General features: G+C 44.8%; 1 protein-coding gene across 1 annotated transcript in view; it reads right to left on the bottom strand.

Moving 5' to 3' along the window:
- The window catches only part of LOC111976891 (protein bassoon-like), a 68,012-nt gene that overhangs the window by 21,604 nt on the left and 32,893 nt on the right, over positions 1-13,515 (bottom strand). Inside the window, exon 2 of the mRNA XM_024006039.2 lies at positions 9,301-9,793. Within this exon, the coding sequence (XP_023861807.2) occupies positions 9,301-9,793 (493 nt within the window). The remainder of the gene's footprint in view (positions 1-9,300; positions 9,794-13,515) is intronic.

Below are 13,515 nucleotides of genomic sequence, written 5' to 3'. Positions count from 1 at the left end.
GCCTGCTCTAACACTGGCTGTCAGACTCTGGGGCTGCAGGCTGGAGCTACCTTGTAATCTACAGCCTGGGAGGAGGACAGGAGAGACAAAAGACAGAAGAGGACTACCTACAGTTGAAGTCGGAAGTTTACATACACCTTAGCCAAATACATTTAAACTCAGGTTTTCACAATTCCTGACATTTAATCCGAGTAAAAATTCCCTGTCTTAGGTCAGTGAGATCACCACTTTATTTTAAGAATGTGAAATGTCAGAATAATAGTAGAGAAAATTATTTATTTCAGCTTTTATTTCTTTCATCACATTCCCAGTGGGTCAGAAGTTTACATACTCTCAATTACTATTTGGTAGCATTGCCTTTAAAATGTTTAACTTGGGTCAAACTTTTCAGGTAACTTCCACAAGCCCAACAATAAGTTGGGTGATCTTTGGCCCATTCCTCCTGACATAGCTTGTGTAACTGAATCAGGTTTGGAGCCTCCCTGCTCGCACATGCTTTTTCAGTTCTGCCCAAATTTTCAATAGGATTGAGGTCAGGCTTTGGGATGGCCACTCCAATACCTTGACTTTGTTGTCCTTGAGCCATTTTGCCACAACTTTGGAAGTATGCTTGGGGTCATTGTCCATTTGGAAGACCCATTTGCGACTAAGCTTTAACTTCCTGACTGATGTCTTGAGATGTTGCTTCAATTATACCACATCATTCTTTGCTAATGATGCCATCTATTTTGTGAAGTGCACCAGTCACTCCTGCAGCAAAGCACCCCCCAACATGATGCTGCCACCCCTGTGCTTCACAGTTGGATGGTGTTCTTCGGCTTGCAAACTCCCCCTTTTCCTCCAAACCTAACGATGGCCATTATGGCCAAACAGTTTTTTTTGTTTCATCAGACCTAAGGACATTTCTCCAAAAAGTACGATCTTTGTCCCCATGTGCAGTTGCAAACTGTAGTCTGGCTTTTTTATGGCGGTTTTGGAGCATGGCTTCTTCCTTGCTGAGCGGCCTTTCATGTTATGTCGATATAGGACTCGTTTTACTGTGGATATAGATACTTTTGTACCTGTTTCTCCAGCATCTTCAAAAGGTCCTTTGCTGTTGATCTGGGATTGATTTGCACTTTTCGCACCAAAGTACGTTCATCTCTAGGAGACAGAACGCGTCTCCTTCCTGAGCGGTATGATGGCTGCGCGGCCCCATGGTGTTTATACTTGCATACTATTGTTTGTACAGATGAACGTGGTACCTTCAGGCGTTTGGAAATTGCTCCCAAGGATGAACCAGACTTGAGGAGATCTACAATTTTTTTTCTGAGGTCTTGGCTGATTTCTTTTGATTTGCCCATGACGTCAAAAAAAGAGACACTGGGTTTGAAGGTAGGCCTTGAAATACATCCACAGGTACACCTCCAATTGACTCAAATTATGTCAAATAGCCTATCAGAAGCTTCTAAAGCCAGACATAATTTTCTGGAATTTTCCAAGCTGTTTAAAGGCACAGTCAACTTAGTGTATGTAACCCACTGGAATTGTGATACAGTGAATTATAAGTGAAATAATCTGTCTGTAAACAATTGTTTGAAAAAATTACTTGTGTCATGCACAAAGTAGATGTCCTAACCGACTTGCCAAAACTGTAGTTTGTTAACAAGAAATTTGTGGAGTGGTTGAAAACGAGTTTTAATGACTCCAACCTAATAGGCAGACCACACCGCTCGCGTCTCGTGCGCGAGCGTTGCAAAATACATTTAGAAATCAATGTTATTCAATTATTGCACCCAAACTGCTCTCGCGCGCCAACGAGCGTCTGCGTTTCCAAGGGTTGAAATAGAAATCAGTTCTATTTCTGACACAGATCGCGCTGCAAGTCCTGCCTCTCCCATCTCCTCATTGGTTTATAGAAGCAGGTACCCATGTGCCATCTCCTCATTGGTTATACCCACGTGGGTGACTGAAAGACGAACGAGGTCAGTGGCGGTAATGCACCTCATTTATGAGAGTTGCAAATCGCAATATAAAGTCAAGAGAAGAAAAAGCCTGGAAGGAAGAGAGATGACTAGAAACGATTCGGTTGACCGTTTTATGTGTGGATAAATTGGCAGAGTAGAGGACCTTGTGCATTTCAGGTAAAATAACAACTCAATATTTATATGCCAGTACAAATTAGCTAGCTAGTGCAAGCTAACTAGCTAAATTGSCATAAATGTTTAATGCTTTTCGACCTGTCCCCAAATTAATATAATTGGTTCAGTGTTTGTTTAGATATTTTAACCTGCATGTCGTGATCGCATTTGGTGTGGGGGGACAAAATACATTTATGCACGATGGCGCACGATAGTGCACGCGCACAGCCGGTTTGGGTTCCGTGTAAGTGCATGTAAACTTCAAACTTCAACTGTACCTACCGTGCTAATGTTAGCACCCATAATTATCATGATTATAATTGTTAGTCATCATCATTAGGGTGATAAATATACATTTTGCCATTATCCTGTCGCCATCTTGAGTGTCATGGCCATCCCCATTGTCGTCATCATCATGATTATTATTGTATTTATTTTTTTATAATTTTGCATATTGCTCATAAGAACCTTGATAAATCATCCACATTCACATCTAAATATAAAAAAGGTATGACATTCCCCTAGCAACATGGGGGATCAATTTTAATTGTCATGCTTAATTAAGACATTGTTATGCACACCCACTAAACCAGGTGGACCAGGCAGTGATTATCATTCATTTTGTCTTTCAATCGCTCCCACACACAGTCACCTTGTCAGTGACCACGATGGGAGGATAGAAATAAAGTATTATTAAAGTGTAACAAATCTCTCTCTCTCTCTCTCTGAGTGAGAGGCTATCTGCAGCAGAGAGAGTAAGGTGCTGAATGGTGCAGTTAGTGGCAGGCAGGATTTGTGATGCAGATCCGTATCAACTCAGAGAAGCGGGAAAGGAAACATCAAAATAACTCACTTGAAAATAACTCACTTCCCTCTCCTTCCTTCTCCCTCTGTCTCTTCCTTCCTCTGCTTCCTCTATCCATTGCCTCTCTATCTCTCTAGCTATCTGTCTCACCTCACTCTACCCCAGTGCCCCTCTTCTCTCTCCCTAAAACACACACACACACACGCTGGTATGAGCATACACACATGTACAAACACACACACATACATACACAAACACACAGGCTGTAGCTATGAATCCTTTTCCCACTGCTGGATGAGTTTAACATATTCATACCCAGTAAACCTATGTCCAACTTTTCACTCTAGTGAGCACTCTAGGGAGGGAGGGAGGGAGGGAGGGAGGGAGGGAGGGAAATATATTTGAGTCCAGGTATGAATGAAATGCGTCTTTCTGTTACACTGCTTGACTGGATGATCAGATAGCTACATCCATAGCCTGTTGGATAGAGAGATGCTGTCATCGCTCAAAAGTAGATCAAATGCATGACAAAATGTCAGAACACATTCAAAGGAAACTAATTGTCATTATGAAGGAGAGAGACAGGAAGAAGGTGTATAATGACAATCTATACAGAACACAAAACACATTGCAATGCTCTAGGACTGGGTTATGTTATGTGTCAGTGGTTATTTGCTTTGAGAAAGACACAATGACATGTACAGTAAAGTAATAGCTACTGTACCAAAACAAAATCAAGTCCGATGTGATTCTAATGCAATGCCCTTTAATATATAAGCGGCTGGAGCTAATGTATTCACCAAACAAATAAGTAAGAAAGCATTGGTTTTATTACAGTATGTTCCATTGAGATAAAACATGGAGACATCACCGCCAGGAAAAACACACTGACATTTTCCCAGGCACTGAGAGACAGAGGGAGGGAGAGGGAGAGGGAAAGGGAGAGAGAGAAAAAGAGAGAGAGACAGAAAGAGAGAGAGAATGAGAAGGAAATGAGAGAGAGAGAGGGCGAGAGGGAGAGAGAGAGAGGCTAAATGAAAGAGAGAGAGTGAGCAGTACTAGGCCTCACTGTGGCTCTATACAAGGAAATCTATCCTGACACTGGCTTGGATCCAAAGGCCTTCAGCTCCTCTGTACTCCCTCCTCTCTCCTCCTAAACAACAACAACACAGACTCTACATCATCTCTGCTGCTTTGTGATTGACAACCTACCTGCTCCTGTCCCGGACCTCTGCAAGATTATGGGTAAATGAGTAAAAGGGGTCTGGGGCAATGTGGTGTCTTGTCTTCGCTGCGTGACATGCAAGTACAACAGGCTCAGTGGAGCGAGGAGTGAGAGAGAAAGAAAGCGAGAGAGAGGAGAGAGAGAGATAGAGAGCAGAGCCAGAGGGAAGCTAGCTGATGACTTCTAGTGGAAGCTAATGACTCTGAACACACACCTCTATTAACGGCACGGCGTGCATGCTGTCTAAATTTAGCACCCAGCCACAAATAACAACAAACATTAGGCAGGAGGGAGGAACCATACGACAGGTGCTTCATTACCTTGATATCACTGGTGAAGGGGTTATGAGGTTCAATGTGATTTGGATTTAACCTGATCCCAGATCTGTTTGTGCTCTTTTGCCAACTCCTTGTCACTCATTGTCACACCAAATGGCATGACAATTCCAACGAGTTGTCAAGAGAGCAGAAACAGACTGGCACCCAAGCTTATTTGAATGAAGGAGGGGGTAAACCCAGGTACATTGAGGTAGAGAAGGTTGAGGCTGTATATATGTCTTATACGATCCACCCTCACACTATATGCACAGAATTTGGCGAGAATATACTGAGATGTCTGGATTTACTCCCTGTAACTAAAGTCGCTCAATCATTTGTAAACACTGCAACAAGGAGCCATTGTTAAATACACTAAATTACAGTATCAAGAAGATACGAAAAACACTGCAAAAGCCAAGAGTGCACATGAACATGTTGTGACGGCCCTGAATTTGTCTGAACCGTCTGTGCTTCTCCTTCCAATAGGGCGCTTCCCCTTTAATTCCCAATTAAATAGTGCTTCTCCTTCCAATAGGGCGCTTCCCCGTAAATTCCCAATTAAAGAGCCAGCATCAGCTGAGCAAAAAGGGGGTTGTGATGGTGGTGCGAATGAGGATGTGTTCAACCCTCAATTCCAAAGCTTCTTTACGCCGTTTGTTTAATTGTATTTAAATGTGTGCTTTGTAGCCTGGTCTCAAGTTTAACCAGGATCGGATCCACTCATTTCTTCCTTTAGACTACACATATCAGCTGGTCTCTGCTGTTTCGTCGTGGCCTTTCTCCTCTGGAGGATTGGATTGTCTGACTGACCACAACTGTTTTGCATACGGTATTTAATTTGTTTGAGTGTGATTTATACTGTGTTGATTTGGGGTCAGTTGAAGATGACTGAGATTTGATACTCTTTATGGTTGTGTGGAAAAATAGTTGATATTTTGATTGTATGATTGAGACTGGGTTTACTCTACACTTTTATGAACGGACAAACATTGCGTGACTAAGGTCACTTGAGTTCACTGAACTCCTTTACCGGGCTGGACTCTTAGGCCAGAGGTATGGGACTTTTTGAGGAACCAGACCTCATTGTTTGTTATATTATTATGTGTGTGATCATTTATGTTGGTAATACAACCCATGCAAAATAACAGTTGTTTTGAAGTTATTTCCAATGTTTTAAGGGTATGTCCATACTGACTTTTACGGACCAGACGGGACTCATGAAGCTGGTTGAGAGAATGCCAAGAGTGTGCAAATCTGTCATCAAGGCAAATGGTGGCTATTTTGAAAAATCTCAAATATAAAATATATTTTGATTTGTTTAACACTTTTTTGGTTACTACACGATTCCATGTGTTATTTCATAGTTTTGATGTCTTCACTATTATGTAAAAATAAAGTTAAACCCTTGAATGAGTAGGTGTTCTAAAACTTTCGACCAGTAGTTTATGTCCATTTATAATTTGCCTGATGTTGCTTACAATGGGTGCATTCGTAAATTTGCTCTATCTACTCTGATTTCAGAGCACTCTCGTCTGAGTGTCCCAGAGAGCAGAATAACGGATGAATTCACAAACACTCAATATGACCGGTGTCAGTAAAAAAAAAAAAAACTGTGCACTCTGAACGCTCCGATAGTGAAACGYTCTGAATTTATTTACTCCAGAGTGAATTTACGAACGCACCAAATGTCTTGAAGTGAACAGACCCAGAGAGAAGAGAAGGTAATGGGTGAACATTTGAGAGGTGAGAGGCGGAGAGCAAGATTACAACAGTTCACTGCCGGCCATGCTAAGACCATAGAGTGAGTCAAAGGGCGGTAAATGGCTTCCACAATATGGTGGCGTATGGTGATGTTTACACACACAGACACACAGTGTGGAAGTGTTTATACTCACATGATTGGTGAGGGGGAAGCTCTGGTAAGAGTCTTTCATTTCCTGCAATTTGACTGGTTCAAGAAGACTGGTTGTTTTCCAAGTGGCACCCTGTTGCCTATAAAGTGCACTTATAGGGTGTGTGGGTTCTGGTATTACATTTTTTAATTTTACCCTTATTTAATCAGGTAAGTTGACTGAGAACACATTCTCATTTACAGCAACGACCTGGGGAATAGTTACAGGGGAGACTACTATATAAGAGTGTAATTTGGGAGGCAGCCAGCCTCGTATTGCTCCCCTCTATCTGTACTGCAGGCCAAATTCTCCACCTCCACTGACTTACTTAGCGGTTTTAATAGCTGTTAGAAGCAGATGTATGAATGTTAGCTGTGTCTCCTATATCCATACAGGGTGAACACTGGCAGAAGGGTTGATTTAAAGGTTATAGGGATTGACTTCTATTTGCTCAAAGACTCTACATGTAGTTTGTCCGCTTCCCCGTCCGCTTCCCCGTACTCTTCCCCGTACACCTCCCTCTTCCCTCTCTCCCCTTAAATATGTCTATTTTTTTCCCCCAGAAAATTATATTGTGTTATTGACTGTACATTTGTTTATCCCATGTGTAACTCTGTGTTTGTGTCACACTGCTTTGCTTTATTTTGGCCAGGTCGCAGTTGTAAATGAGAACTTGTTCTCAACTGGCCTACCTGGTTAAATAAAGGTGAAAAACCCCACACCTCACTTTCTTCCCTCTCTCCCCTGTACACCTCCCTCTCTCCCCTGTACACCTCCCTCTCTCCCCTGTACACCTCCCTCTCTCCCGCTGTACACCTCCCTCTCTCCCTGTACACCTCCCTCTGCTCCCTGTACACCTCCTCCCTCACTCTCCCTGTAACCCTCTCCCTCTCTCCCCTGTACCTCTCCTCTCTCCCTGTACCTCTCGCTCTCTCCCTTACCTCTCCTCTCTCCCCTGTACCTCTCCCTCTCTCCCTGTACCTCTCCCTCTCTCCCCTGTACCTCTCCCCTCTCTCCCTGTACCTCTCCCTCTCTCCCCTGTACCTCTCCCTCTCTCCCCCTGTACACCTCCCTCCTCTCCCGTAACACCTCCCATCTCTCCCCCGTACACCTCCCTCTCTCCCCGTACACCCTCCCTCTCTCCCCCGTACACCTCCCTCTCTTCCCCGCAACCTCCCTCTCTCCCCCGTACACCTCCCTCTCTTCCCCGTACACCTTCCCTCTCTTCCCCGTACCCCCTCTCTCCCTAGCTTCCGTACACCATCACCTCTCTTCCCCGTACACCTCCCTCCTCTTCCGACCCCGTACACTTCTCTTCCCATCACCTCCCTCTCTTCCCCGTCACTCCCTCTTCCCCGTACACCTCCCTCTCTTCCCTACACTCCCTCTCTTCCCCGTACACCTCCCTCTCTTCCCCGTACACCTCCCTCTCTTCCCCGTACATCTCCTTCTCCTCTTACCTCTTCCTAATCCCCCTAGTTTTAAATCCTGCTTAACTTCTCTTTTCCCTCCTCACTCCTTCCTCTACCTCCTTCTCCTTTTCCTCTCCAGTCTCTCTCTTCATTCCCTCTTATTCGTCCTCTTTTCCATCCTCCTTTTCTCTATTCTCTCTTTTTTCATGTTCCCTTTCTCTTCCTCCCTCCTCTGAGGGGAATGTTTTCTGAATGTTTTCTCCGCATCCTCTGTTCTGCTGCCCCTTCACATTACACCTAAGTGCACCTCCGGGCATTCATCCTACACCCTCCAGCCTCTGCCCTACACCCTCCAGCCTCTGCCCTACACCCTCCAGCCTCTGCCCTACACCCTCCAGCCTCTGCCCTACACCCTCCAGCCTCTGCCCTACACCCTCCAGCCTCTGCCCTACACCCTGCCTCAGTAGACTAATGGAGACTTTGCCATCGCTTCGAGAGAAATTACTGCCATTTACCAAGCCCACACACACACACTTTATCACAAATACACAAACACACACTTTATCACAAAATATGGCCTGCATATTGTATAGTACATATCACTAACAGTGTAAACATGCACATACATATTCCATCATCAGTTTATACATGAACAGACACGCTCTTCAAATTGTATACACTTAGCTATCTTTGCTCTCCCCCCTTCTCTCTCTACTTCCCTCCCCTCTCTCTATTTCTCTCTCCCTCCCATCTCTTGCTCTTGGCCCAGTTTCTCTAACACTCCACTTCCCACTCTCTCTTCATAATTTCCCCACATTCTCTTTCTCCCGGTTCTGCTCTCAGAATATAATGCATATAAATATCCCTCACAATAAAACATGATGGCAGTTGGGACCAGAACTCATCTCAACACTACAGTGGCATTGGCACCGTGCCTCGGAGGCTCTCACCGCTCCGGAGAGAATACCGCTTCACCCGCATCCTCGGGGCAAACAATACGCCACGGTGCCGCCTCCCTCACTTCCTCTCTCTGAAACCCACCTGCCTGGTGCCGCCCACATGTTCAGGGGAAGGACAGAGAGACAGCCCCGCCGTTACTCTCCTGTCAATGGCTGCTGTCAAAACAGAGGCTGACGAGCCAGGGAGCGAGCCCGACGGAGACGCTAAGACGGCCAGGCGGGAGACACTACTGACAGCAGGCTCTGCTGGGCTCCCTCTGAGAGAGAGGTCATAGGTCACTGACGGCGGACAGGACCTTCATACTCATTAAGGAAGGGCCTTTTCTATGTCTGGGACTTAGAGATTGGAGAAGTCAAAATGACTGTGCATGCCTGCATGAGAGAGACAGGAGTCTAGATATATGAGGATGTGCCTAATTTTGTGACTTAACGTGATGGGGTAAGATGCCCCTTAAGAGCTGAGCTGTTTAGTAGACTGGTTTAATTCCCTAAGTATTAAGGTATAGATAACTGATCCTAGATATAGCTGTAATAGAGTCAGCATGTTAACAGGCAGTGGTTTTTACTTACTTCTGTGAGATGGGGGTTGGGGTTGAAGCCACACTGGTTGCAGACGGTGGAGCGGCACTGTGTGCAGGTGTTGTAGTTTGGCAGGGCCGGCGGGTGGGTCAGCTCTGTGGTGGAGCAGAGGGGGCACAGCTTGCTGACGGGCATGGGGGCGATCTGAGGCACCGAGTAGGGCGAGGTGGGGGTGATCCCCCGGTCCGGAGACGCTGAGGAGGAGCGGCCCGTCCGGCCTCCCGAGCTGCTGAAGTCCACCTGGAGGTTCCGTCTGGAGGCGTGCTGACCGGGCTGACCGGGGCTCTGGCCATGCTGACCCTGACAGCCACCTATCCCAGCACCCATCCCTGGGCCAGAGCCATGGTCGGGGCCTGAGCTAGATTGCTGCATCGGCCTGTGGCTCTCTTGGTTGGCCAGTCTCTGACCTCCCCCTCCACCCATTCCTCCAGCCATCCCTCCATAGCCAAGCTGCATCCCAGGTTTAGGACTCCCCATAGGAACCCTGAAAATGGGGGGGGAAAAAAACAGGAATCAAATTAACTTCAAATAGAACATCCCTTCTGTTTAGACAGGACCTAGAGTTTTGTACTAAGCTAAAGATGCCAACATGACAAATAAGTTCCATAGGTGTTATGGGCAACTATACTAGATCTATACGGTAGTATGACTATGAAGTTCTATCTATTCAGGATACATAGTTTAGTCTATATCTATAGTCTATATACCTATATCTACAGGAGCCTTACATAGCCTCTGAAAGTGTTCCCGTTCAGCAGGATTCCTACAACCATCCTGGCTGTGTAGACAGAACATGGGACATTAAACAAGTTGACATTAGCAGGGAACATTTGGCAGAGAGACTTGGGGCAAAGCATGGAGCCTCATATACCAGGTTAACATCTCTTATACAGACAGTGAACAAGACAGGCAACTTTATCAGGCAGCTAGTCCCTATGAGGGAGTTATGATGTAGCTGTGTATTATCTATTCATTTCGGGGTTTGGTCAGTATCACTAAATCTTTGCATTTTACTCTACCACCTAAAAACTGCTAGAAGAGAGAGTAAAAAACAGTCATTATTTATAAATTCACAATGAATTTCCAAAGGATATGACATAGCCATAGGACGCACAAAGGCATGAACAAGAGCCTACAAAAGGTAATCAGGAAAGGAAACACAGAACTAAATCAACACATTTCCCCCACTTCCAGCTAAGACTGAAACAAGACACTGAAAAACAGATCTGATCTGGGAACAGCGTCAATGTGGAATGGATCAAAGAGATCCACAGTAGTTCCGGCCAATCGGTTGATTCAGTTATCATGTGAGTTTGGACACAAGTATTTGTTGTAAGGACAGACAGGCATATTTTGYGACAGCCCGAGTTGGTATGAAATWTTTGCTTTCAGCTACATGTGAATGTCACGAAATGGCTCTCATCCACCCCCACGCCTTTGCTCTGGAGTTACTGTCTCCAAATTCACATCTACTTAGAGCCCTGCGAGCCAGACTTCACCCAGTGATCATTACATAGAGAGGACATATGCAAGCCTTAGTGTGTATGGGTGTGCGTGTGGGACTGCATGGGTGAATGCCTGCTTGCTTCCCTGCATGCCTGCCTATGTTCGTGCATAGGAGCGTGCACTTAATGCAATCTCATCTGGTCTAATGATGTTAAATGTCTCCTTGCAGCTCTCACAACAGTTTTCCCTCTTCACTCACTGAGAGATCTACCCTACCCAGGTAAAAGACTCCAATGGCCACAGCAGATTCAAACCAAGCAGGCGGATGGACCAAAGTGATATAATGAGGGGTTCCACACATAGAAAGCAAGCTAAAGTGCATTATTTACAAAGATGTTGCAGGCTGTCAGGCAGCTTGTACAGGACTTGAGACGTTTCAGCACCACATAGCTGTCCATTTCATCCACATGAGCCATTTCAGTACCACTGAGCTGTCTATTTCAGCCCCGTGAGCCAATTCAGCAGAGAGGAAGAGACGATGCGAGAGGGATAACTAGGCCAAATATCTGTGTTCTCCAGCAGGTGGCGCTGTTTTGTTCGCGCACCAAGCAAGGAGTTTTGTTTAGAAATCAATGAGTGTCGAATTTGGTCAACAAAAAATGGAATGGCTTATTTGCTACGTGAGGATTATTTGATCTAACAGAAGTTTCATAATACTTAGGTTGTTACGCGTGTACTGATATAAGTAGGACACGTGACATCCCAGCAACTTTGAGAAAAAACACTTTATATCAGTTGTCTCGAGATCTAAATGATAAAATTAAACAAGAGAGCGCCCCTAGATCATGGGAAAAGGCCACACTTGACCATTGCACTTGAATCATTCCAAAAGTGAATGGCATAGCCCGCTACGCTATGAAACCGCACACTATTGCAGACTTTGATATTACCGGCTGCAGTTCATATGGTGAAAACAATGTGTGGGGAGGCAGAGCCACAGGCACAGAAACTCACATCAATACCTTTGTCTGATAACACTGTTAAACAAATAATTGATTCTATTGCTAGTAATCAATAGGAAACTTTGACTGACTCAAAAAAAACTGCTTAGGCTCTTCAATTGTACGTTAGCTGTGAGGGCCGAGATGCCTATGCATTGACTTTTGTCGGGGGATGGTAGTTACGAGGACATATTGTTCTGTCTCAATATTCCCGAGCATGAAACGGCGTACAGTGTGCTGCGTGGCTATTTTGCCAAAAAACAGATTCCATATGGGATCGAATGGTGGGCTTTTGCACAGCTGCGGCTCTTCCTATGTCGGGACGGAGGGCAGACCTCTGCACTCTTGTTATGAATATGTCTCCCTCTGCCATATGGACACATTGTATGATACACCAAGAGCAACTGGCGGTAAAAGAGCTGAGCACAGAACGCTGAGAAAGTACATCATTTTCTTTAGGAATATAGTGAAGTAAAAGTAAAAGTTGCCAAAAATATACATCGTAAAATACAGATACCCAAAAAACTACTTGAGTAGTACTTTCAAGTATTTTTTACTTAAGTACTTTACACCACTGCGAGGGATGACTGCTCACTTTGGGACGGGCTTACTTCCCAATCCATTTAACTGTGATCCTGGCTCAGTTGACATAATGGTAAGTTAAATCGAACAGCTGATCGAGCTGTCATGTGTCCCTCTGAAAATGTATGCCGCATTCAAAACAACTGGGAACTCTGAAATCTCCGACTTCAGTGCGTTCAAGACAACTGGGAACTCGGAAAGAAACGAGCTCCGACTGGGAAAAATCTATTTGAACAGCCGTCCAACTTGGAATTCCAACTCGGGAACTCGGGCCTCTTTCTAGACCTCAGAATTTCCGACCTGATTATCACTGACGTCATGATTTGACCTCTTATTTTTCTGAGTTCTCAGCCGTCTGAAAGCACCATGAAACTCACGGTAGGCTGCTCTTCGCCAGCTCATATCTGGATTCAGTGCTCTCGTCTGCATTAAAACCAAATATCCACCCAGGTTGGATGTGACAGCAGAGATGTGTGCACTGTCGACCAAGCGCCCTGACTGTTAAGAAGCTCCGACGCGACATGTATCAAGCACACCCATCTCATTAGTGGTGGTGAGTTAAGAGACATAATGTCAGACTCATTTGCTATTGACTGCCCCACATTAAAAGTATGTGATGGTGAGTTGAGAAGACAATCAGAAATACTGTTAGAACGTTTTTAAATTGACTGCCATAGCCCCAAATAAAAAAGTAAACACAGGCTGTTAATTGCATAATTTTTTCACATAGGTGTGATGTCAAATGTGGGTTTGGGCCAAAAACGTTTGAGAACCCCTGGATTAGGGCCAGGTAGGGCCTGTTTTTTTCATCAATAACTAGGGTACGGGCAGAGCTCGGGTATCACTAAACTGATCATTAAAATGTTGAAGCTGAGCCATTTGTGCGTGCTCTGCTGCGCAGTACAGTCGTGGCCAAAAGTTTTCAGAATGACACAAATATTAATTTCCACAAAGTTTGCTGCTTCAGTGTCTTTAGATATTTTTGTCAGATGTTACTATGGAATACTGAAGTATAATTACAAGCATTTCATACGTGTCAAAGGCTTTTATTGACAATTACATGAAGTTGATGGAAAGAGTCAATATTTGCAGTGTTGACCCTTCTTTTTCAAGACCTCTGCAATCCGCCCTGGCATGCTGTCAATTAACTTCTGGGCCACATCCTGACTGATGGCAG

The sequence above is a fragment of the Salvelinus sp. IW2-2015 genome, linkage group LG17, assembly GCF_002910315.2.
Source record: "Salvelinus sp. IW2-2015 linkage group LG17, ASM291031v2, whole genome shotgun sequence".
NCBI lineage: Eukaryota > Metazoa > Chordata > Actinopteri > Salmoniformes > Salmonidae > Salvelinus > Salvelinus sp. IW2-2015.
Note: the sequence above shows the minus strand (reverse complement) of the source record. Positions and strands in the feature narration are given on the sequence as shown.